Source organism: Anas acuta, chromosome 1, assembly GCF_963932015.1.
Source record: "Anas acuta chromosome 1, bAnaAcu1.1, whole genome shotgun sequence".
NCBI lineage: Eukaryota > Metazoa > Chordata > Aves > Anseriformes > Anatidae > Anas > Anas acuta.
The window spans coordinates 3,649,107-3,676,069 of NC_088979.1; the positions used below are offsets into that span (position 1 = coordinate 3,649,107).

The 26,963-nt window shown below is 42.0% G+C and overlaps 1 protein-coding gene across 1 annotated transcript in view; it reads right to left on the reverse strand.

Annotated features, from left to right (window-relative positions):
* The window catches only part of RSF1 (remodeling and spacing factor 1), a 55,822-nt gene that overhangs the window by 19,635 nt on the left and 9,224 nt on the right, over positions 1–26,963 (reverse strand). The window contains exons 2-9 of the mRNA XM_068699116.1: positions 18,035–18,126; positions 14,895–14,987; positions 14,394–14,599; positions 12,201–12,358; positions 7,120–8,852; positions 4,746–4,943; positions 3,733–3,837; positions 2,008–2,087 (exon numbers count right to left, since the gene is read on the reverse strand). Of these exons, the coding sequence (XP_068555217.1) occupies positions 2,008–2,087; positions 3,733–3,837; positions 4,746–4,943; positions 7,120–8,852; positions 12,201–12,358; positions 14,394–14,599; positions 14,895–14,987; positions 18,035–18,126 (2,665 nt within the window). The remainder of the gene's footprint in view (positions 1–2,007; positions 2,088–3,732; positions 3,838–4,745; positions 4,944–7,119; positions 8,853–12,200; positions 12,359–14,393; positions 14,600–14,894; positions 14,988–18,034; positions 18,127–26,963) is intronic.

Consider the following 26,963-nt stretch of genomic DNA (forward strand, 5'->3'; position numbering starts at 1 on the left):
CCAGTCCTGCCAAGGCAAAGATCTTAAAACAAATGGCACCATAAAGTATCAAAGCTTTCATTATTGGGATGCAGCACCCAGAAGCTCAACATTTTAACCGGTGGTTTAAACATTTTAACCAACAGCTTTGGGACTGAGGGTGCAGATGAACACTGACTGGTTACAAACACTTCCCAGAAGAATCCAGAAAACATCTTGTCTCAAGTAAACAGCGGCAAAAATTGCTAAAGGGAAGAAAAAAGAGGGCAGGAAAGGAAGTGCTCCCCCTGATTTGAGTGGAAAAAGTAGAGAAGTCCCCAGAGGGATTTTCTATCAAGTCTGGGAGTCTCTAACATGAACTAAAGGGGCATCCATAACAGCTTGTGATAGGACATGATTATCGAAGTGTGCGTGAGACACCTGAAATTCAGCCAGGCTGTTGTGGTAACATCTTGAATTCACAAACAGAAGGAAAACAAAGGTATGGCTTTGATCTACATCTTTGTCAGTCGTCATGAAGCTGAAAGTTTTCATAAAAAATCCGTGACGTGGCTCTTGGGGGCTGTGTGAGGATACAGCTGAAGCAGTTTCAAGCAGATTCTTGAGAAGCAGAGAATAACCAAAGCACAACGGTGTCGCTTGTCCAAACAGCACGGTAACAACCCTGGCTCAAAGAGTCGATGAAGTGTGTGTGCCCATGAGAGAATTGTTCTTCCCCTTCCCAAAAAGGCAGAGAGGAGATACTGTCATGTTACAGAAATATTACATTCAAATATTTCTGTGCCCTAAACAACCTACTTCAATTTATACACCAACCTGTAGTAAAAAAGGCCAGCATTTCTTCTTACCATTGTAATTCTTGCTCTCTTCAGCCTTTTTACCTTAGTTTCCTAAAATATATAGCTACTAAGTTGAAGGACTTCAATATTCAATGACTGTATCATGAAATCCTTTATGGCCCAAATTAATTTCTCTCTTTTTAAAAGACTTAAGGGAAAAAAAATGAAGGTTCTTATGGTGTACAACAGAAAACATTAGGTTAATTTGATGAGGTATGAGCGTCAGATTGCAAAAGGACTGTTAAACATCTGTTTCAGCCCCTGAAAAGTGCTATGATATCGACTGTATGCTCCCCTGTAACAGTCAGAAGGCTGTACTCTCATGCAACACCAGTGATTTCAAGGAAGGAAGACAGACTGGAAAAAAAACTGGCATTCCAAGTAATGGTTGCCAGCAGAATATTTACCAAAGTAGGTCCAAAAATATTGTTCACCAGCAAGGAGGCTTCCCACCACAAAGCAGAGCAGCAGACACAGTTCCTCTGTGTCCCATACTCCTGCACAGATGGAGTAAGCTGAGCTCACTCGTAAAAATAGCTAATTGCTTCATTCCCAAAGCTACAAATTCGCTAGAATTGGCAAGCCGAGGGTAATTTTACCACAGTGGGATCTAAATCCACTCTGAGCAGAAGTGAGGAACAGTTGGTACCTGATCTGTCACTCTCCTTGGCGGTGCTGCAGTGATAACAAACGGATCTGAAGGAAGCTGAAGGCAGCCAGGGATTGTGCTCCACTCCTGAGCACCAAATCACTACACCCCGTGTGGTATTACTGCGGGTGCTAGAAACACGAGCCTGCTCCACTGCTGTCTTTACAGGGGTCTCACCTTCAGGTGAATTTTGCCTCTTAATGTATAGTTCATGCAAAGTTGTGTTTAACAATGCATGCAGATGGTATTGAACGTTGCAGAGCACTCAGTGTATGCCCTAAAGCAGTCTGTTATGCAGATTTTGTTTCACGTCCCTCATTTTCAGGTCTGAGACATGCAGATAGCTATGGCGAGCCATAATTGTCCTCAGACACCTTGGCTAATTACTGGACTTCTCCCGTCTTGCAAGCTGTCCCAGCACTGCACCACCAAAACCTCTGTCACCAGTGGGAAGGCAAAACTGGTGTCACCAGTTTCCAGTTTCTTTTAGCCCTTCCTCCCCAGTCCCGGGTTCGTTAACGCACGTTGAAAGAGTGGTACCTGCGCTCTGCACGCTCCTTCTTTTTTAAGACAACATCCAGATCTTGCAATTGTTCTTCTAGCTTCTCACAGAGTAATTTCTGAGGGAATGAAACACAGCATTAGTTTCTTTCGTAACCATTTTGGTCTCCTGTTCAGACACTTCATTCATTATTTCTATATTTGTCAATCTGCTGTCTGGAGGAAGGGTGAATGCTTCTACACTGGAGGCTTTTTGATGAACAAAGCTTAAAGGCTGTCTTCCTAAAGCACGTGTGTGCTCTGGCATGAATGTCTTTAGAGAAGCATCCTCCCAGTAACTGGAATTTACTGTAGGAAGCAATGCACCTAAAGCAAGTACTAAAGATGTTTAACATAAACACACTTCTGTATTAGTATCACATTTTTCTTGGTATTTATAACGTAGCTGCAGAGAAACCTAAAGATTTCAGACACACGTAATATGCACACATGAAGCTGAGTGTGCAAAGAGTGATTCTGTTTGTCAATGAATCTCTAGACAGCACGCAGAAGTCTATGGAAAAAAAAAAGTAGGGCTACAGGAAAAAAAAGTCTACAAAGAAAAAAAGATAGGGGCACATTTCAGCATCACTTTCTCACCAATTATTCCATATTGCATTTAATAAGCAAGGAGCCATATGTAAAAATGACTTTTTATAGACAAATTGTGCCTTGTTTCATGATCACAGACTTATTGAGCTATCTCCAAGGATGATATTTCACTCCTGCACAAATTTGGTATTTTTCATATTAAAAAATACCAAGCAGCAACAAAGCAAGGGGATGTTTTAACTGCAAGCTGCAATATGACATCGTGTAAGGAAAACTTTCTTACTATTCAAGATCATGACTAGTCAAACAAAAACACTTCTCAGAAGAGAACTGACAAATCGATGCGTGATACAGCCATATCATGCCATGGCTGGCGTTGCTTTTTGCACAGCAACAGCCCTTCTGGCAAAGGATTTTTCCTCTGCAGATGGGCAGATTATGCTGAAAACGCACACAGGATGGTTCCCCATTAATTTGACAAGAACAGCATCACACATTCTTTGGCTTATCCTTCCAAGCATCATCACTGCAAATCTTGCTTTTCATTTTAGAAGCACTTTTATTTTAGAAACTGGGCCTTTTTTCTTCTTCTTTTTTTTTTTTTTATTTTATTTTATTATTTTTTTTTTTTCAGAAGGAGCTTCTAACCTTCAAAAAAGTGGCCATTACTTGACAGGGACAACACTGCCTTTCTCAGCAGAAGCTAACTAGATTGTGAAACCCATCAGAATTAGCAGCTTCCTCTACCAGCTTCTGAGCAAATGTCTCTGGAGACCAGCACATCAAGAAGAGCTGCTTGCTGTGGTCATTTTATTTTATATAGATATTCCTTGCTGCTAACTGCTCCCCCTCCCAGATGCCATTGTGTTTCTTTCGGGAAAAAAATAATATATTATATTTTTAATATTACATTATTCCTGTTATTTAACAAAATATAGGAAAAAAAGTGTGGCTGAAGTACACAGCAGCAACATGTAGTCATACATCACTAAGAGAAGAAAGGAAGGGAAAGGGAAAACACCCCACAAAACTCAGTTTTACTAATGGCTAAGGGGAAGATCACTCCATCACGGTCTACTTTAAAACAGAAAGAAGATGAAAGAAGAACTTGTTAAACTCCCAACAACCCTCCACCAGTGCAAAGCTGAAAGGGAAGAGGAAGAGGGTCCATACGTGCTGGCAAGGTGGGCAGAACCACTCTCCGTCGGGAATGATCATCAAAGGAGGGCGAAGGCAGGCTGTGTGGTATCCGCTGTCGCAGGAGTCACATAACAAAATCTGTTGAAACAAAACAAATCGTGAGTATCTTCTGGCATTCACAACATGTAACGAGCTCCAGAAGTGTTTTCCCTGCCAACACAGAAGCGCTTCATAAATGCTTTGGGCTGTGCCAAAACCCCCAAAAATCCTCTATCGCTTATTACTAGCTGTTTGCAGGGCCAAGGGTGGTTTTTATGGGCAAGTTTATGTATCACAGTTTTCCACTTTAACACCAGATTTTGTCTCCGTGTTGTGTTCTCAGGCACTCAGCACTTCTGGGCTACGCAGAGCGTGTGCCCGTAGGACTGTGGGATCTGGTAATGCTTTCCAGACCCCGGCCTAAGTGGAAAACTACATCTGGACAAGATGTGGTGTGAGCTGCTTTCCCTGTGCGCTCACGTCTACGCGAGGGAAACCTGGCCATGTGGAGGGAGCCTGAGCAATCTGAGGCAATTTCCTCAGTCAGGATGATTTTATGTCCAGGATGGTAGAGATAAAGCTCGAGATAAAGCCTCGCAGGCTCTCAGGGATATACAGAACTAGGCAGCTATTAGGATTGCTGCTTAACCGGGTAAAGAAACCTCTGGAGATCCCATTTCATTAAAACTGACCTAACTATGTGAGTATCTATTGCAATGTTTACCTCTAACACCCTGATGTTCTAACTTTGTCTCAGCCATACTAGGAAACTGTCACACACCTGAGAATGTGCTTATTTTGTACCTCATAAAAGACATTTCGAAGGCGGTAAACAAAAGCGGTGTCTTTCTCTCCTTGTTAAAGGTGAACTCGTCTTTCTTCGTGGCTTCTTTACCTAAAAACTAGAGGGTGCTCCACATACAGCCACCCCAAAGAACAATGTGCCTTCAGATACTCTTTTAATCTACCAAAAAAACACTCATGAGAAGCTTTCCCCCAAAGCCTACCAGCTCCGGGTGGTTGGGAAGGCCACACTTCTTGCACGGCTCATCGTCATCAGCAGGTGCAGCTTCTTCTTCCTCCTCTTCTTCCTCTTCCTCCTCCTCCTCAGAGTTTTTTTCGCTCTCTGAGTCCTCACTGTCTTCATTACTTGAGTATTTCCACCTGCCCCGTGTCCGTGTACCCGTCCACCGAACTTTGCTTCTCTAGGAGCGACACCATTTCAAAGAGAAAACACAAAGGAAACTTACAGTTTCTTCCCAGATCCTAAAAAAATAGTAGGCTCAAAAGTGAAGTGATTCATCTCCATCACAAGAGTTTTAAATTTACAGCAGAGCATTTCAATGAACAGATTACCCTTCAGAGAGCCTGAAAGTTCAACAGGATAGCAAAGGGAGAAAAATACTATCTACCTGCAGAAAGAGATTTGCAAACAAGGTTTAAAAATAGGAAGGCAGGCTGGTGACTCAGCCTCTTTTCTCCTACTTCGAAAAAGCAACCTGGTTTGTGCACAAATTAAAGTCCACATTTAAAGTTTTTTACTTTTTCCTCAATCCAAACAGAATATTTAGTTACTTTTTTATACAGTTTATATCTTTCATTTTGATTTAGGAAACATGTTTGCACTCTTAAAAGTGTATCAATTTAACTGCTTTTGATGCATTCTTCTAAGACAGGCACAATTTTCTGAAATAAAAGCAGTGCACCATACAAGTTCATATTTATATCACTTCATATTAGTTAAAACCACGTTCTACGACCTGGATATTTTAACTTTAAAACAATGCAAGAAAAAAAGTAACTCTTCTTGCAATTAACTGCCTTGTTTCTCATAAACATCCTGCTCTCACAAATATTTTTTAGCCCCCAGACACTGAAAATTTAAAATATTTTTTCTAGGTTTTTCAGTTCAAACCATTTTTCAACTTTGACTAAACTACTCATTGACCTGAACCAGCTAAACTGAACTGTACAAAATATTCTAATTCTCCTGCAGGATGCACTCATTACACAGCACTACTTGTCACATTGGTAAAGTTTCATTTTGGGTTCTTAACATTCATTTCCTGCTCTTCAGCAATTTTACTGTTCATTAAAGCTTAGTGACAAATCGTGCTTTAAATCCATGAGAGTATTAATTTAATTTTAGGCTTCCTCACATGTCACCACCGTTCCAAATCTCTTTTTAAAGAGCCTTTTTAGAAAGAAAAGGAACATAAAATATCCAATTAAAGATTAGGGTATTTTGATAAAATGACAGCGGCATAACATTATCAAGCTTGTTCCTCTGTCATAACTTTCAAAAACTCTCTACCAAATTAAGCATTCTTAGATGTCTGTATCTTGGAAAAAAAAAAGATCAAATTACAGCAACAGTATTTCAAAATTTAAACTACTTGTAAAACTTAGAAGCACTACTATCCTTTTATTTCACTTTCATTATTTAATTTAGTTATTTTGGATATATGACAGAATTTTTTCAGCATAAATGTTACCGTTCACAATCAAATGAGCTGTTCTTTTTAGGAAGGTTATTCAGCATTGCAGTATGTGAAATAATTTTCTGAATATGTGACTGCATTGGTAGAACTAAAAAAATCACTAAGGAAACATGTAGTAGTGAAAAATTAATAGGATATCAAGTTGATATAAAAGAATATACTTAAAATTACAGCCTCTTTATTCTCTCTTTCTCTTTTGCACTCCATATCCAGAAACATATGGAAAGTAAATGAATAAAAGGTGGTTACAGTTACATAGATTTAGAAGCAGTATCCATACACACATTTAACTCCTTGTATTATTTTTGCCTGACATGCTTTTAAGATTTATGCCCCATAATGGCAAGTTTATCATTAAAAAAGACCTCTATCCATAGTACAAATTGTTTATCGCATGTAGAAGAAGAGATAATTACATCATGAAGCCACCACAACAATAATTTCAACTTCACCTGGAAGTCCTAACATGTTATTCTTCACCATTTTTGCTTTCTTTTTTTTTTTGCTTATGATCATCCCCATACTGACCAAGTATCCATCTAGACAATCCACAGGAGCTGCATGTCCCCGTGCAGCCACTCAGTCAGACTGACTCGGGTCTGATCGTGTGGTTTGTTAAGAAAATTCACTTCCACTGGCTCGGTCTACTTTGCTTAGCTTAAATGGAAGATTTTATAAGCTGCTAAGTCAACAGATATTATTAATGCTCTCTCAGGGGGTGTTTTTATATTGGTCGAGTCCACTAACTGGATTGCAAAGCTAGTTCCTCGCAGAAGTTGACCAAAGGACTGTAATCCTTCATATTCTTATGTAAACCCATATCCTTTCTTACAGATAAGACCATGATAATTTCTATTCCCAAGAAGTAAAACCGTATTACCTTGTTAACTTTAGAATTGGACTCCTTCTCTTGTTTTTTTGCATCTTCTTTCCGTTCCTGCTTTTGCGCTGCCGCAGGTTTCTCCTCGTCCTCCTCAGGTCGTTTTTTCTCAGATTTCTGATCCCGAGTCTCCACAACTTTTGGGGTCGGCTTGGATATTCTCGGAGATCGCCGTAACGTGCGGCCGATGCTGACCTCTTCGGGTGGCGTTTCCGCCTTTCTCTTCCTACTTGAGATCCTAATCGTTAATTTAATTCCTTCCTTCTGTCTTTCAGACGTTATTTCCTTATTATCTGTTGCACAGCTTTCCTCTTCAGAAACCAGTTTATATTTAAATTTGCTTTTGGGTACAGGAGATTCCTTTTTACTCTCCGAGGAGTCCTCCAGATTAGAAGCGTGGGCATCACCTAATCCATCCGGCTCTGCCTTGGCAGCTTCAGGCTCTTCCTCTTGTTTTTCAGGGCTGGCTTTTTCTTCTACCTTGCTCTCCTCAGGGGGAGTAGGTTTAGCGTCGGAGCCTTCTGCTTCTGAACCAGACTTCTCTAAGGTAACAGGCGAAGTGGATGAAGGAGGCGTCTCAGCAGCTTTCAGAGAATCAGGCTTCTCCTCGGGCTCGCTTCTGCTTTTCAAAACCTCCTCATCAGGCAGAGCAGGCTTGGGTATTTCTGCAGGAGCAGGTGCGTTTGTGGACTTTTCTAGCTTCTCTAAGCACTCTTTGGGCGGCGGTAGCCTGTCCTTTTTGATTATCACGGCTAGCTTCTCTTCAGTATTTTTGGCACAGTCTTCAGAGTTTGAAGATTCCTCCGCTACCGTTTCAGCAGCAGCATTGTCGAGGGACTCTTTTTCCACAGGACTAGATTCCTCCTTGAAAGGCACTTTCTGATGAGAAAGCTCAGAGACCACAGCCCCTACCTCTTTCACCACAGTCACTGCGTTTTTCTCAACTTCACACACTTTTATAATTCTGCTAACAGAGTTTAGGGAGTCCGAGATCTTTTCACCACTCTTATTACCATTTTTCTCTTTTAACGAGTTGCTGTCTTCCTTTGTAATAACAGAGTGCTCTGCCTTATTGTTTTGGATGACACTTGGGGTTATTTTTTCACTGCTCACCTCTCCGTTTACCAGTATTTTCCCATCAGGACACAAAGCAGTAATCGTAGGGACTCTCTTAAAAGTTTCTTCTTCTGGTTTCCCTTCTTCCTTCAAGACATCCTTCGTTGGAGTAACGCATTTACACAGGGAGCCCTTTATCGGACTGTCATAGTCATCCGTCAGCTTGATCTCTCGCTTTTTAAGTGGTATTTTTGCCTGCTGGTCATTTTTAAGTTTCTCGCTTTCTTCCACAGACTTCTCCACAATTTCCTGGGGAGTTTTGACATTAACACAAAACTCTAACCTCTCCGGCTCGTGAACTGCTATTTTGTCAGTACAACTTTTTACGTCTTTTAAGTCTTTTGGTTCTATTTTGTTTTCCTTCACTTCTACTTTAACGGGCTTGACGTTTTCTTTAAAGGAGTCACTTTCCTCTTTGACAGTTTGCTTTTCTTCATTGTATTCTGAAGGTTTCTCTAATTTTACTATTACTGGCAATTTTATAATTTCTTTTTCTTCCACCTTCTCAATTTTCATCGTGTTTTCATCTTCTTTGACCACAGGAAGAGGAAGACTTTCCAGTTCCTTGGGCTGTTCCTCCACCTCCTCTTTTTCTTCTTTGATTTTTAATTGATTTTCTGTTGGCAGAGAAAAACAACTATGAAACAAAACCAGGGGACCTACAGGATTACAAACAGCATCCATCAAAATGAAGGTATATCTAAAAAAAACAACAATCCAAGTCCCTCACAAATGAATCTTCTCTCCTGGAACGATTAGGAGGCTGGTTTGTCTAGCGCTGTCATTAAACAAGGAGGCTGCCAATTTTTAGAATCACGGTTCAGTTTAGTTATATACAAAGATAAACCTAAATCTCAGAAGCTATCTGCAGAATTCTACGCTTATCCTCATTTATATGGACATCTCAACTCCTTCAGTAGTATCACAAGACCTTTAGAGAAAAGACACATAAATCCTCAGCAGAGAGCATGTGAAGCATCAACTTAGAGAAGTTTGAATTCCTGAATTTTGTCAAAAACCAGAACATGGGGTGAGCTTCCATGTTCTTCAAGTGCAATTCCACGTTCAATTCAGTTCCCTGCTTGTACAGATTTTGATTTCAAGAAAAATCTAACTATTGTATTTTAACATTTCAAAGAAAAATGGAAAATATTGAACACTGGCTGATGGCCAAATTCACCTGGCTTCTCCATTCCTAGGCAATGAATGCATCTCCTATGTCCTGTCAAAATTTACATAACAGCTAATACTCTACATTCACTTCATTTTCATTTTTGAGACATACACAGCGAGTAGTAGCATATACCAGAAAATCCTGCAGAGCTTAAAGAATGAGAACACGCCTGCTTTGCTCAGGCAATTTTGGATCATTAGGGCTTAAAGTACAGCTCCAGCACCCAGAAGAAACCATACGTTTATTGTGTTGCTCTGTATTTCAGCCTATTACTTCTCACTACTAAAGCCACTTAATATCTTGGGGTTTTTATTTTGCCATGCTTTTGGAGTCACCTAGGGATAGAACTAATTAGAAAAAGCAAACATGATAGCACTGCGTACACTGTAACATTATCTTCCACCACCTGGAAGATGTTATTGCAAACATGTCAGAACTCCAAACAAAAGGATGGTTTTTCTTTCTTCTACCTCACCCCTCTCCCTCCGCACTAGTGTAATTCTTCTCCAGGATGAGAGCTTCCCAAAGCAGTTAGAAATACACAAAGTACGTGACAGTTGAATTAATTACATGTAAAGAAAACAAGCGTTTTACAAAAGGAGAGTGGTGAGGAGGAATTCGTACATTTTATCATGTTTTCAAATGCAAAGCGTTGCATCCAAGTAAGTCTCAGCAGTTAGCAAAGGAGTGAGAGATGCATCTCAGCACACCAGAAGCAGTAAGAGTCTGCAGGCTCAAGACTGTTTTTTCTCCCCCTCCTAGAGGTGATCACCACTCTGAGCTCTTGTAACGTAAAAATAAAAGCTGCCTCTCTGAAGACATTTGTCTGCAACAGTGTGAGCAGCACATTTTCTGTCTTCTTCTGTCCTCTGTTCACTTCTCTCTGGATAAACTTCGTCCAACCATGTCTTCCCGTCACCTACTGCTTTCTCCCAAACTTCTGACATCAAGAATCTCCAGAACACCCAAACCTCTCTATCCTGAAAAGCAATGGCTGTTTTAAGATCTATTTTTATTTTTTTTTTTAACTCCCCAGGCTGCTCATAAGGCATTTTGTATGCACAAAATGACTCAGCAGATGCACAAGTTGTCTTAATGATATTTGAGTCAAGCAGGCTAGTAAAAAAAAAACAAAAACAAAAATAAAAATAAAGTTAAGCACTGGTTCAGTTCACTTTATTTTTGAATAAACTAATTTAATGCTATTTGGAAAGCTGCCAAAACAAATGGGTATGAGTCCTTTGGATAAGTTTTCAGAGTACCTGTGAAGGGCTTTAATATTTTCCTAGAATTTGAGTACAGACTAATAGGAAGAGTTACTAAAGCTCCTCAACTGAAATGATTAAAGCTCTGTGAACACTCTGACTGCACTTCCATCACAGCACATGTAAATAATTTCATTATTGATTGCATACATGGGTCTAGTGCTTAGGAGTGATTTTGCATGCATGTAAGTAGTGATCTAGGTGACACTGGAAGGCTGAGCTTGTGGTAGGACTTTGGGACTTATCCCAAAGTGGGGTCACTTATTAAAATGTTTGTAAAATCATATTTGAAGTAGAGATCTCAATTAAATAATTTGACTCAACTGATTTTTAGTGAGACCAAGACAAGATCAGTACTTTGTAGAATTAATTCTGCAGTAACAGTAACTACGCAGATTGTGCTGTCACTTACATGCAAAGGTAGATACTGGAAACGTTTTAGAGACACAATTCTCCTGGAGTTTGTCCCAGTTTACTGCAATTTCTACCCTAGCTTTTAAATTATTTCCAAAACAAAACGAAATATTTATCTAAATGTTGCATTTATTTCTTCTGTTCTACAGTGTTTGCAAAGAATGGGAATGAGATAGCAAGTGTTCACCTTTGGTACTCAGAACAAAGCCAGGTCTTTGCCAATTCTGTACATCTAATTAAATTAAACAGATTTGAAGAAACATACTAATGCTGGAATCTTTAAATCTTGCTTCTGATTGAGCAAATCTCCTGCAGTTTAACAAAATGTTAACACCAAGTAGTAACTGGTGTAAAATTACTTGGGATAACAAGCTTTTAGCTTTTCATAACCTTTAAAGATCAGATTTTTGTAACAAAATATTTTAGGCTAACTGATAGTTAGTAAGAACCAATGCACAAACCACAAAGTCAAGCAAGATATAAAATATGTGCAATGACATGATAATAAGGAAGGAAAAAAGGTTATTTGCTAGCAAAACCGATGTGGTGGAGGCAGCTAAAGACCACTTCATGTAGAAATATTTTAGTATTTCAAATTGATTCAACTTAAACTCACGTCTTCTTGAAAAATCGTGTGGGCTGGGAAATAATTGAGGAAAAAGCCTATTTTTTTGATTCAAAATTAAAAGTAAAAATAAACAACGTACACAATACTGTAGTGACTTCAATCATGGCATTGCACAAACAGATTTTTTTTCTTTTTGAAATTTTAATGTGTTTAGAACAGGAAAAGCTGGGCAACATTTTGATGCTCCACAAAAGCATACAATGACAAGTATTTACAACACTATACAAAATGTACAGCATAAGTAAAATTACTTGGAAAACAATTTATACACATCTCTCTTCTTATAAATAACTCTTGAGCTTAAATACGCACTAAAAAGTTCATTAATATTTACCAAGATATTCAATATTTACTTGATTTACTATGAACAGAAACATGTATATTTTTTAAAAAGGTCCTAATCTAAAACAGCAACTTTTCAGCAAGTTGAAAATCCTGACACTGCCACAGCACAGCATTTAAAATTTGAGAAAAGGCAGAAAACCTTGTGTAGCTGCTTCTTCGCCCTTTTTGGTGTCTTCATCTTCTATGCTTGGGCTTTCACGTGACGAATTCTCCTGCTGAGAGTTGTTGTTTTTCAACAGGGCAGGATCAATTTGCGCTTTCAAGAGCTCAAGGGTCTCTGCAAGCTCATTTCGGTTTCTAGATGACGGAAGAAAAAAACATATTGTCTGATAAGCCACTTACTCGCTCACCCCAAAGGGATTCATTAAAAATAAACAAACACCATCTGCTTAAACGAACGCTGCCCTGAAAACCTCCCATCCAAGCACTGTGAAAGGCCTGTCCTACCAGCGACTGCGAATTTTGCATTCGGAAACTTTCCAATTTATCCATACCAAAATAAAACTATTTTTTTTTTTTTTTTGGAAGGACTTTATCTATCCCAACCCAAATCCTGTTGGCCTGGATCCAAGCCGCTATTATTTGTTATTCTTTCATTCATCCTTCTCTTACGATCCTCACTGGTTTTTCTTTGCAATTTCTTCTTTCTCTCAGCGGAGAGGAAGCTGTAAGCTTTCTGCCTGTGCAGCAGAAAGGCAACCACATCATTCGAGTGAAATTTTCAAAGCAGTTAAATAATTTATATAGTTTCTACAACAGCCCGTCCTAAATATATTTGGGAAACAATACAAAAAATGTCTACAAAATTCCAGCTACTGTGATTGGGAGACAATATTTGTGTATCTGTGTGTGAATCTCAGTGTACTTTAACTCCTTACTTAAACTGGCCATCTAATTAGAAAAAACAAAGCCTTAATAGATAATGAATTTGAGTGATGATTAAACACATTGTTTTCATAACAGACTACAATAATAAGACTCATTTACTTTTTCAAAATCAACATTCAACAACTAGTTAATTACAGTAATAAAAAGAAGACTGGAAGTGCAACAAGCCTGACATGCAGAACACCACAGGTTTAAAAGCATTTCGGGTTTCATCATGCATTTCTGTGTTTTTCTGCTCTAAGTGTGTCAGAGCTTTCCCAGCAGAAGCCTGATTTCCTCTGCTTTTCACATTGACCTCTGGAGTCTATAATGTGGGAAGAAGATAAACACTGCTCAGCTCTTGGCTGGCTTGTTTAGATACTTCACTGTGTTCACCCACAACAGCTGTCTGAATTTCATTGGTGGTGAGGCTTATCACTTTATGGCCCACTGACAGTGATTTAAACCATTCTGTGTGGCTGCCCTGGCTACTAAGGTTACTAAAGTTATGGGTACATGAACAAGCTATGGATGTAAAAGTTAAAATTTACCAACAGAAAAATAAAAAGTTGAATTATGTGTATTATTTTTGAAGTCTATTTCGACTTCTCTATATACATTTTAGAGTTGATTCTGTTTAGCCCTGGTTGTTTTTGTTTTGTTTTTTTTTTTTTTTTGGAACTAATCAGATGAAAAAAGGTAAGTTTGCAAGGGGATAAATTAAAAACGGGTAACTGGTAGATATGGAAAAAACACACACAAATAAAATTAATTATTTTTTCATTAGGAAAGATCCCATATGTGCTTTGCATTGAGTAGGAAAGTAGAAGAAAAAAGTATGTAACACGAATCACAAACGAAGATGACTAAAATGTTATCAGACCAATTTGCAGCAGCTGAGAGCCAGGGGCACTCAGTCATTTACATGTCAGCCTGCATCTTCATCACATACCTCATCTTCAGTGATCTCTGAGCTGAATTCTACTCCAGGAAGGGTTTAGTACCTATCTGGATTGCCAGCAATGCTTTTAGCTTCATGAAGTTAAAACTGCAGCATGATTCTCATTAGAAGAAAATTGTAATTGTCTTAATAGGGCAGAAGTTAAAGAAGCAACAGTGCCCCCTCCATCTCCTAAGGCCCTCAGCATGCCAGGAAGCAACATGGAGCTACTGTCCTCTAGGCAGCCTTCTCTTGGCTCCTCTTCTATACATCCTCTATGGCTTGATTGAGCATAAAACTCATTAGCTATTACCCGCAGATCAGTGAGCCATTTCTGTACATATTTTTGCACTAAATCCTACATTTTTTAGTAAATCATACATGATTTAGTACACGAAGGCAGAAAATCTGGCTGTTATGAGCCTACTCCGTGAGACATGGAGAGTTATTGAAATACATTTCCGAACCCAGTCAACAACAACAAAATACGGGGGGAAAAAAAAGGGGGGAGAAAAAAAGGAATACCTAACAATGCACTTCCATGTGGATCCATCCTGGTCATCCTGTTCTTCTATGTACATCCTGACATTATGCTCTTGATCTAGCTGATACCAATACATCAGTCCATCCTTGTCTCGACCAATGGGCTGAAGACGCATGGCATCAGCATCCTCCTCGTTAATTATATTTTTAAACTTTAGATTGTCATCAAACTGACATTCACAGAGATACTGGAAACATGAGAAAGTAGAAAGACTGTTAAAACATCAAAACATGAAGAGAAATAACGTATGAAAGTCTGAGCGTGAGAGGTACGCAAGCAAAGCATTACTGTTTGGGCCTGTCCCACCACAACGAGCAGCGTGCCTGGGACAAGATCAGCTCCACATTTAATTATCCAGGGAAGGTTCCATCAAGCTAAAGTTGCAAGGTGCTTCAGTGAGTTGAGAAAGCCCAATCTCCAGGATATTCAAGCAAGTGAGGGGAAAAAAAAAAAAACATTCAGAAACTTAGTTGAATGTGTACCTTCAGAATGCCCAGCTTGCATTCCACGCTCATTTCTAGGTATCCTTTTTTTTCCATCTCCCAAGCCCAAGTGCTGTTGAATTCTTGGCATATCTGTCACAAACAAAATATTAAGATTGGGAGGGTTAGCGGGTAAAAGTAAACTTCAAACTTTAATATCAATAATACCTTACTGCAGTAAAAATTACACATGATCTCTTCAGGACTGCGTCAAAATGTCAAAAAACCTGGCACAAAAATCAAACTAGAACTGGGACAGCTCAGCAGGCACTGGCAAATCTCCATGGAGGAACGTATCATTATGGCCTTGACTACTACCAACCTCTCTAAACCTCTTAAATTAGGCAGCACAACCCTGAACTGGGAAGTTATTCTCATCTTTGCTGTGCAAAATCTTCTGTTTTGCTCTGACTTGTCTATTTAGAATATAAATTGTCTTGAGTGGACATGGTTTCTTCCTACTTCTTTACAGTACTTACCACACAAGCTGCCAGGCACTCTTGGGACCTACGTGTCCTACAACAGCACAGCAGATAACAAATGAAGCTGATATTCACTCCACGTTGTGGAATTATTGGGTGTATCTTGAGCCTCAAGCCATTTCATTAATATTTTAAAGTATTTTAAGTGAAGCCAACCTCAACTTACTAAAAAGCAAATAAATTCAGTGCCACCAACGTGGACAAAGCGCAGAATGTGGAAAAAGCAGCAGGAGAGGACAAGAAGACTGGATCGGGGGGGTGTTCCAATAATAACAGTGCAGAAGGAATTCCCTCTCCTCCCTGAAGAAGTCAGAGGTGCTTAAGACAACTCTCGTGGAAAGAGAGGGGTCACGAGCAAAAATCCAGCAGCTGCTATCAGTGGAAGATACAGCAGGGGGATCTCCAGCTGGAGATCACATCTGAAAGCAGCTTCCTCTGGAAAGGGCAGCAAAAATAACCCTAATTTTCACCCACTACACGTGCTGTGAAGCTCAATGTGGGATACAACCAAGCAAGGTGGAGGTCTGCCTCCTGTCCCCACTGCTGACACCGATTGTTAAGTGACCGAAGTGTAAGCTACTGCCCAGGAAATTTGGGGCATCAGCTTGCAATTAGCTTGGCTCAGCCACACCATAAAGCATCCTCTGAGTCTGCGACCTCCAGAGAACGGTGACGATGGCGCTCTGATGATGGTAATTCTGCTGAGGAGCAGTTTTCCCTGCTCTGAGGCTGAGGGACATCACGCTGCTACCTCTTCTGTGGCACGGAGCTGACAGTGACAAAATGAGCTCCCTCTGCCTTCTCTCTCATTTTCTATGCCGTTTAAGTGAAGAACGCCGGGAAACTGTACCTCAACCCCCTCGCTAAGGGCACGTGCCAGTCACTGTTCACTGCTTGCTCATAAAGTATGAAAGCAATAATGAGAAGTTTGGTGTGCTTTGGAAGCGAATGACTGTGAAAGCAACAACTCAAGAGACGTAAGGGCCGATGAGGCATCTGCTCCAGCTGAACCGAGTGCGTTTTGACAATTAAAAATCATGCTTTTTCCTGAAAATGCAAAATACGTTTGACAATAGTCAAGTTGAGCGTTTGGTCAGGAGGCAGCATAGTCTGAATTCAGCCACCGACACGTTTCTCAAATGCTGGACAGTTCCTCTTAGTTGCTAAGATGTGTAGGACAAGCCATTTCTTTTCCCGAGTCATACACGACCACGTACTGTTGTTGTGCAGGAGAAATTTGGATTCTTGGAGCCCTACAGCCATTTTCTCCCCAAAAAGAGTAGTGTGTATGCTGGGGAGCCAGCTCGGGTGGTTTGTTTCATCCAAACTTTGCTTTAGCAAAAGGAAAAGAAGTTCTAAAAAGGAAAAAAGGGTCTAAAAAGGAAAAACAGGCCTAAAAAGAAAAAACAGGTCAACGCTGCCTTTTAGAGCAAGTCAAAGAAGTCAAACAACGCTGCAGACTTCTCTATGAAGAATGCTCTCAGTGATTCTACACTTTTTCCCTTTTTCCTGGTTTTTGTGGCATTTCTCGGTGTTGTTGGTTGTTTGTCTAAAAAAATTACACCTTTTGGAAACAGGGACAATGTTAGCATACCTTTCTAATTAGTTATATGAATATTCCTTTGTGCTCGAGACTTCTTTGAACCGCTGGCTAGAATAAATATCAAGTTAGCTGTGGAGACTGCTAAATGAAATAAAAGTTATTACTAATTATTGGCCTTAACGGGGGGACTGGGAAGGTTTCCTTATCGCTCTCCCATCCTTGCTGAGGGTAGATTTTCCGTAATATTCCCTCATAAACTTGTTTTTCTCCCTCTTTCTGCTTGCCACACAACTGCTTCGGTGGGATTTACACACTCTCCAGTCTGAGGGAGGTTTTTTTCTCAGCTCACTGCCATGGCCTGTGGGTATATTGATGGATTTCATACAATTTGGCAACCATGGACCGCACGACAGTTGCATGAATTATGTTGTTATTGCAAAACATCAGCATAAACGCTTTGCAGCTGGTGAAGAGGTGAGGCTTAACCTCGGGCCCTTTGGCAGGCTGGTTCCTGACACGCTCCCAGTCCTATATACCTCATCATCCTAGGGCTACACAAGCCAGGGGGCAAATTCCTGCCTCTCTAAAGCTGGCAGAGAGCACTTAGGGGGGGGCAAACCGTACCTGGAGGTGCTAAATGCCATTATTTGGTTTGCTGCTGTTACCATAACGCTGTAGTTGTGAGTACGACGCAGGCCTGGCTGCGCAGGCAACACCAAGCCTACATTTTTTGTGAATTAAAAGGCCCGTGGAGCAAGGTCTCTAGAGGGGAAACGCCAATCTGTTTGAGTATTTGTATATTTTTATTTTATGAAGCAGCATAAATGCTTTAAATTAAGAACTATTTGCACGTAAGGTGCCAACAGAGGCACTGCCACCTCCCTGCTCAGATTAGCCTGCTAGCAGGCTGCTGAATCTCTTTCACACCCAGCAGATAATGTTTATTTTCAGAGCTTTTTGGACAAGCCCAGGCAGACTGAAAGTTAAGCTGGGATCTTACGCAACTAAAGGCTGGGCACGCACGTCGATGTTGGCCACAAGGCAGCCCACGGCTCACTGGCACAACAGCTCACCGTAATCATATCACAACACTGAACATGAAATGCATATTGTACCTTGATCAAATATTTCTCCCATCTGTCTGCCGTGACAGACTTCCCGATCTTTCTCATCAGTTTCAAGTGAAGCTCCACCAATTCTTTTGGAACTGCAGAATTGAGAGAAAAAAAAAAAAAAAGATGTTATGAAGGCCGGTGCAAATAAAACTTCTATGTTAAACTGTGAAAAACTGTGATAAATGGAGAAATTTTAATAAAACGCAGTAACTTGAAGTCTGAGTAAGAGCAGCCCGGGCACTAAGAAAAAAAAACAGAGCAAGATTGAATTAATTACATGGGTCTTTGGCTTAATTTACATTTATGATGACCGTTGTCCTTCCTGTGGCCTCCCTTGAACTCGAGGAAGCACACCTCGACGATAAATACTTAAAAACTCGGCAGCACTAAAATAGAAACCGCAGAGGAAGTACGCCAGTCACACCCCTGCAGAAAAAAAACCACTTCATTACTGCAAGCAGCACACCTGCAGCTGCCTCCACCACTCCAAAAGGTGCCTCCTGCACCGTGCCTGGATTATCACCGAAGCCAAATCATTTTGGGCTGGCTGCACGGCGTGGGAGATGTTCTAGAAACAGGGTCCTCGTGGATGCAAAGTCTCGTGGCATCGATGGTTTCCAACTTGGCACGCTCAGAGCTCACGGCACACACCTCGGGTGCGACCTCAGCATCTCCTCTCGGCTGGGATTTATAAATCAGGCTGGCACCACCAAGTGGCAAATTTGCAGAACGTCAGGTTTAGAAGCAAGAGTACCGTCGCTTTTTAGAACTAATTAAACAGCAATTATTAATGCAACTACACACGACTAACGAGATGAGCTGTCCCATTCACGTTTTATTGAAAAATATTAAAGAACTTTTTTAGTATTTTTGCTTGCAGGCTGTTTGCAAACAACTTTATTTTTCGAAAGCATTTTCATTCCTCTACACACACACAAAGTTAAAAGGAAAAACTCTTACAATCATATTTATTATTATGGTTTTTCTGCTGGTCTGGTAACATTACTTGACATGTGATAAACAGCTGGGATACAAAATGCATTTGTTCTGGATGAGGCATTACTAGGTAGGATTTCTTTTACTGGTCTATAAAGTGTTTGAGCCTCTTTGTGAATGTTTTCAATATTTAACTTGCTTTCACTCTACCGATGCTCATCCTTCGATCCGCTGCCTCTATTTCCAGGTGGAGACAAATTGGTAAAACGCTGGGCTGATGAAGACGCTTGCATTGTTTCAGAAGACAACCACAGTTCCTGGTTTGCAGCCAGCGAGTTAATGCACAGCCACAGGCCCTCCTCAAACCCAGAAAGCACCAGCCTGGTAGCCAAAAAGAGACCTTTAAATGCGGGTAATTCTCGAGTGACTCTGAACCAGCCCTTGCTTTTTCTCTTTTATCCACGTTGTTTCCATTAATGTCACGAGCTGAGGAAACCTCACACGTCCCCTCCTCGAAAATGGATGCGTTTCACAACTGCAACCCACCAACAAGGCACGGGAGCAAAGGTCTCAGCCCTGCGAGGTGCCGAGCGCTTGGCACCGCCGAAATTCAGCCCAGAGCACTTTCCACACACGAGCAGTTCTGTCAAAGTCAGCTCCCACAATTTAACCTCAGCTTGCGTTCGTGTAACGTGGAGCTGAGCCAGAGCATTCAAAACCTCACTGGATCAAAGCTTTTGTTCTGCATTTTCCTTTTTTAAATCTTTGTTATAGGTACATACTGATTGGAAGCCCGGTTTGAAGACACCCGGACAATTTGTTCCAAAAGCACCAAACTCCCAGGCACCAAAACATCTTTGCTGGAGAGCTGCTCTTTGAAGGAACGGAGAATGTTAAAAATCCAAACACTGGGAAGCGATTTTGCACACCCACCCTCGGTCAGCACTTACGGGGACGTGTTGGCAGCCACTGAAACCCCGCTTGTTTTCTGAGGCTTGAGCATTTCAGGGATCTTGGTGACGCGTTGACACGGTTATTTTCACACAGAAACTTGACAAACGTTACGTTCCTGATCCTTTTCCACTTATTTATTACCTTTCCAAAGCGTTCTTCACACAGCCAGGTATCTCGGCTAGCTTTTTGCCAGCTCCCCGGTGAGCCCTACGAGGAATTGCGTTACGCAGGAGCCCAGGAACAAGGTGGGAGCTCGGGAAAAGAAAATCGAGGTCCATTTTGCAGGCAGAAACCGTAAATACCGTAGGGATCCCACGCTGCAGCACAGCCCTGGCTCACAGGCAGACAGCAGCTCAGCGAGGAGGTGGAAGGAAGGCTGAAGAGCAGTGGAAAATCCGTCCCTTGCTGGAGCACCTTGCTGACAAGGGGAAGAAGGGCACCAGAAAACGAGACGAATATTTTGGTCAGTTCAGAAACGCCGTGAACCCGCTGATCTTTAAAATAATGAACGTTCCCAGGCTTTGATAAAGCTTTGGTTTCTCTGGCGAACTACCGTAGCTCCCCAGAAGCACCAGGCCCACTTTCACAGAATAAACTTCGATGGAGGAGAAGACTTTGGGCCAATAAAAAAGGGAAACGGTGCTATTTTAAAACCAAACCAGCTTATTTTTAGGCAACTAGTAAAAACCAAGCCGTGGCCATCTGCTAGATAGTCAGAAACGCAGACTTTTGATGGCAAGGAGCCGTGAGTCAGGATGAATGAGTCACTGCACACGGAGTTATGGGGCTTTGGGTGCACTTTAGGGGATTTTGTTAAGTCCTGAGTTTTCCTGGAGGGCAAGCCCTTGTCTGGGAATCGGGCAGTGATATCCTTTGGATGCTTTTCTGTCTACTCCAGCATTTCAAGGGATGTCCCGTACATCAGTCCCACGTTCCTAGCAAATTCGGAAAAGGCAAAAAATGGAGTAGAAGTAGTAGGACCACATGGAAATCCTGTCCCGTGGTTAGCAAAGCCTTCATTTCCAGCACCTGCAGAGCCAGGGATCAAAGCCCTGGTTGTGGCTACCCGTTAACACCTTCCCAAATAACTGTAAACTCGGTTGACCTCAGCTTCTTTCCCCTGCCAAAACGAACACGCTCCCAGCTCAACACGCTCCCAAACAACTGCAGAAGAAAGGAGGAAAATGGAAAAAAAAAAAAAAAACTCTGGGTGTGGAGGGATGCTGGGACTCGTTATCAGGAAAATGATTACAAATAAAGTGTCAGAGATGTAGGGCACGGAGAGGAAGATGAGGAGGAAGGGAGCAGCACACTGAGGCCCTTGCACTGCAGGGAGGCACATTTTGGGATGCAAAGAGTGCCGGCAGCTTGCACGCTCTGCGAACACAAACAGGTCCTCCCAGTTATACCAGTAAAACCTTTTTTTTCCGTGCTAACTTGCTTTGGCAAGCGGAAGGAAAAAAAAAAAGATAATACAGGGCAAGCGTTTCCATTCACTGCTGGCTCTGTTTGTCTTTCTCCCTTGACCATAGTGACCTCTGCTTGGTGGATTCAGCACCAAAGCAGCCACGCTAAGCAGGTGGGTGGTGGAGATGAAGGGGATCTGTAGGGACATCCCGCCTCCCCTTCTCATCCACTCACCGTGTGTGACCCTACAAACCTGGCTAGCGGCACCCTGGGTGTTTCTCACCTCAGCCCTTCGAAGAAAAATGGGAGATCCTTACAGCTGGGATGTGTTCGTACCGAGTTCATGGACCAGAGAGGGAAAGGATGGTGTTGGTACGAACATGGCACGCTAAAGAACTGGAAGGACACAGCCTCTGCTGTGAACCAGGCAAGAAATTACAGCAGACCCCTGAAAAACAACCACGATTAGGAGATTCAAGCAGAATCTCCTAATATCGGGCTCCATTCACGTTCAAGCTTGGCAGAAAAATACGTATTTGACGCCTATATTGTTTCCTAACATGAAAAGCAGGAGTTTCTGTTCCAAAGGACAACCTAAATATCTTCCAGCTGATTCACTTGATGAGTGCAACCAGCCTACATCCAAGCTGCCTGCCCGTAAAAACGACACAGAGGAGACGGGGGGAATCACAGCCTCTCTGCCTCCTGAGCAGAGGCAAAAGAGCAATCAACAACGCTGTAATTAAACCAAAAACGCCACCAGAATGAGCAAGTCACCGAGCAGCTTTTTTATATCCTGTTCCTAGAAAGATTTTGGCAGGCACGAAAACCAAACAAACCGCGCTCCTGTTGAAACAACGCTGTCAGCCCAGCGAAGGGCCCGGAGATTTGGATGCTCAGCAGCTCCATCATTTTGATTTAATTGTCAAGCAGCTCCACCTCTTACCTGTAGGGTTCCTTCCCTTCCATGTGTTTTTTTTTCCTCCCTACCTTACTGCCTGCAAATCCATCCTGTGATTTTATGCCTGTGCTCCTAATGCCCGCACTGCCACTCGTCGCCTCCTCTCCATCCACCAAAAAATCCTCATTTGCTTCGTCGGCAGCATAACTCTGGAAGCTGGAGGTGCAGGAGAGGACTGGGTGTTCACCAAGCAGCTGGAACCGTCAGAGACCGGACCAAGCCAAACAAAACCCCTGCAAGAAACTTCAGCTTTTTCAGCCACCCTTCAGCAGCTAGAGGCTGGTTTAGTTTTTCACCTGAACAAGTCCCCTCTGTTTCTGTCTCTGGCTACCAAGTTCCTGGCAATATTTTTTTTTTTAATTTAATACCTTAAGCAACAGCAGGAAAGAAAAAAAAAATTAGAAAATCAAGACAGGCACATTAAAATGTAAGATTTAGAAAGAAAAGTGTATTGCACTAGGCTAGGAAAATGAAATGGAGGTAGAAAAAAAAAAGGAGAAATGACTTTGAAAACAATGCAGGAAAAAAATAGCACACGGTCTATTTTAGAAACTGGAAATAGCCCAGGGAAAAGGAAAAAAAAAAAAAAGACAGCAAATAAAAGCCCCGTTTACTGCCTCAAAAATGTACTGAATAAGAAGTGGGCCCAAATCCACGAGCTCCAGATACATAAGAGAGAACGGGAAAAATGGGAGCAGAGCAGCAACGTGCAAACAAGCAGCGGGCACTCAAACACAGGGAGGGAAAAGCCACGTGAAATTGTCACAGATTGCTGTTGCTCCGTGGTAAATCACTTCCAGTGACCACATCGCGCACTCCAACTCTTCCAAATCAAGCCCACTTGACTTGCTGATTAATTATCAGCAAGTCAGAGGCAAGCACTTGACTCTCTGAAGCTGCTGTAACCGTGACGAGCCAGCAGCTTGCACTCCGGCTGGGAAAAATCAGCAACTCAGATCCTCGAGGATGGCTCTGGGAGTCTCTTCCCTGCGGAGTCTCCAAGGTGTGAGTGGTTTCTACCCAAGACTTTTAGACTGCGAGCAGGAAAGTTTCCTCTTTTTCCTCTTTAGCACTCAATACCTCTCAAATCCAGAGCATCTGTGATGAAGGTGAAAAGCAAACGGGTGCGGTGTGTGGTGATTCACACAGATCCAGCCACAGACACCCGTTTTTGTGTGTCTTACAGAGTTAGGAAGCAGCAGAGAACTTCACAGCGGGTTGGTGAGCCGGGATTCTCGAGCTGTACAACAGGAGAGGCTGAAGAGGCAGGCAGCTGGAAACGGGATCTGGTTCTGGAGAGGTGAGCAGCAAAATGGAGATCTCAGGTGGGATGAGGCATCTGCTGGCTGTTACAGGAATGGAAGAATCACTCGCCAAAAAGGAAGTAAGCAAAAAGAAATCAGGATGGCAACGTTTGCCTCTTGCATCAGCACCAAGTAGTTCCATAAGCAGGCAATAAATGGTGAAGTTGAATTCAGTGCCTTCTTTCAGGTTAAAAATTACCGCTCACTCCTTGGAGGGTGTCCCAGCCACAAAGCAAACAGCAAGAAAAGAAACTCAAGATCCAGAGGCCAAAGGATGGACAAGAAAAGGAAACGTGACTCTTGTTTGAGTGAAAAAGGAGCCTGAGTTTTAGATCCTACTCCAAGCTCCCAGAATTTCTTAGGTATCTGCCATTAAAACCTCAGAAAGGGGAGCAGCACAGCTGCAGGATTCATCCAAGCAAAGGCAGATATTTACACCTGAGTGAGTTGCAGATAATCCAGCGAGAGCCCCTGGACAGAAACACGCCTCTGGAGTCAGCTCATCCTAAAGCACACGTCTGAAAGAGGTTGGAGTCAATAAATGCAGTCAGATTAATTCTGTTGTGGAGTTTCTGGCAAGTTTTTCAGGGAAAAACAAGGTATGTAAGGTCTTGGGGATGGCTGCAGGGGTGTTAGCAGCTCCTGGGGGTTGTATCTCATCCTTAAACAGCCCCCTAAACTCTCACGCTCCCCTTCAGACAGAGAATTACCATCGCAAAGCCAGCCTCAGTTCACAAGGTTTGTCCGTGCACAGACATTTCTGGCAGACAAAATCAATTCTTTGAGCATGGCAGCATTTAACTCTGAGAGAAAGAGCACGCACCCTCTTGTACTGAAACCAAATCAGGAGCCTCAGTGCAGCGAAACAAGTGAGGATCAAGATTAAACACAACACCGAACCGCACACTGCAGGAGTTAGGGCTTCAGCTTCATGTTAGAGTCCTCTTTATTCATGTAACAAGTGAAACGAGCTTCTTTAACAGTGCTCTGTTAGAGGGTAAGCTTAATGCAAGTCATTTTTTAGTCCATTATATGAAAACAAGGACAAATTTAAATGCTTTTTAATTCCTCACTCTGTTTTGTTACTTGAAACGTCGCTCTGGTGGCGGTTTTGGTGAATTTCTCGGGTACTGAGCTGAGCTTTCTTCAGCACTGACAGAAGAAGGATGTTGATGATCCTACAAAACCACTTTCTCACTTGAATAAAGAGGCAATGTTAAGAAATTCAGAGCATGATAAATAAAATCACTTCTCTACAACAAGTTTCATCATCCAGGTTAGGTCATCATTCCTCAGCCCTTAGTAGAAAAAATATACAAAGTTTTGTGGGTTTTTAATCTTTTTTTTTTGAGTTTTGTTTTCATGTATCAGATGAAATCTACTAGGGAGATATTTCTGCCCTTTTTGGGGTTCAGAGAGCACGTTTTTTCCTCTAGTCATTGCGTGGAGACTTCACCTGAGTCCCATTTCTACCTTCAGGCTTCATTTCCCTGCAAACCTGCCATCACGCCTAGCAGTTAGCTAGAAAACTTGCACCACATTTCCTTTAACACTAACTTCACGCAGCGATGCTAACAGGTGAATTGTTCCTTGGCAGTTTCCCTGGAACTGTCAAATATTGCAGATAGCATTTATTGAAAACCCAGTCTTGCAAACTTAGGTCTTGTAAGACAAGAAATGTTGTTAGTTTACTGGACCCTAACGAAATACAAGAATATAACCATGCCGTAAAGATGTGCATTCGATGTTTTGCAAAAGATTTTGATGAATTTGTGTAGAAAACTTGAGTACTACTCAGTAATTTGGTACTTTACAAATCAGGAGCACTGTGTGAGCCCAAGATTTAAGGATCAGCATGAGCAAACTTTGAAGACGAAGCCAACCCAAGTCATTCTGCAGCACACTTCCCTCTCCAAGGCCATGTCAGCTCATCACCGTACCTTAACTGCAGCTCAAGTGAAGATTTACAATATTTTAAAGAACTACCTGAGATTCAGAAAGAGACACGCCGCATTTCGGAGACAGATGAAGATGCCTCTGACTGTCGTGCAGCTGGCTGAAGTGATTCTGCAGAGGAACTCACGAGCATGAAGTTTACAAGGCTGATCCAATGCACGCGGGATGGGAGGCTGCTCAAAAACAGTTCCCCAGTGCTATTTTTAAGAAAACCAAGGAGAAAGCAAAAACAGAAATTTGAGGAGTAAAACCGCCTGAGACAATTGTCTGACGAAGTGTTAGTAGTAAATAAAAACCAGGTGTGGTTTCTGACCAATTTCCTTAACCTTAGGTCTCAAATGAAGACGATGCAGTCATGAGATGAGCAAAGTGTCCTTAAATGAGCTGATAATTGAATGGCAGACAGTGCAGGGATTCACAGAGGCTTCGTTCCTTGAAACATGGAGCTCCAAAGTAAAAACCCTCCAAGCAAAGTCATGTTTTGACCTGCTAACACTAAAATCTCTACCCCCGTTCACACAATCCTTTTAACTGCAAGGAACGGTTGTAACTCTGGGGCTGCTGCAGCTTCACGCAGGCAGCAGGGACTGCCAGCTGTGGGGTCGGCACTACCTGCCACCCCAAAGAAATTTGGGTCTGTGCAGAAAATGTGTTTATGGCAAGCACTTGGGAAGGAAGATGATGAAACACATCAGAGCCACGGCGCTGATAATCCAGGACTTGGGTTTGATGGTGAGCACCCCCTGCTGCGTCAGAACGTGAGCACAGAAACCCCACAGCACACGCCTGCAATTGCCCACCCCCCCCGTTAGCTTAAATCCTCTTTGTCGTCACAGCCCAGCTTAACTTCGAAGAAACTTCATGTTCTTGGTTTTATTCTTAAGTATTTTTACTGCGACTCAACATTTACTCTCTGCATCGTCGAGCTCTGGCCTCAGCAAGAACCTGCAGCAATCAGCTGTAATTATGCAACATGTGAAAGGTGTTTAAATCTTAATTTAAATTATTTTAACAGACCATTCTTCCCTGCCAGGTGAAGCAGCCACCACCGAGCGCTAAAATCAAGCTGAAGGCAAGCAAGAACAGACCAGCTGGGATATAGACACACATATCCCAAATAAAATATCCCCAAATTTACTGTACGAGTCACGGGCTATTCCTCCTGCTGTCTGGTACTGTCTGGGCTGTCACCAGTGCCTCGAATCTTTTCTCAGAACTGATTTTAAATATTCTGTGATGTATTCATCATAAGCATTTTCCCTTCTCATGCAAACTTACAACTGTTTTGCTTGCAGCTTCGCTGTCTGCTCACACCACTGTTTTATCATCCACTGTGCTGTTTCCTCTCGGTCTGGACCAGCCATTTTACGATTGGATCTGTTTTCTTAAGGACTCATCTCCTTCCTGTTTC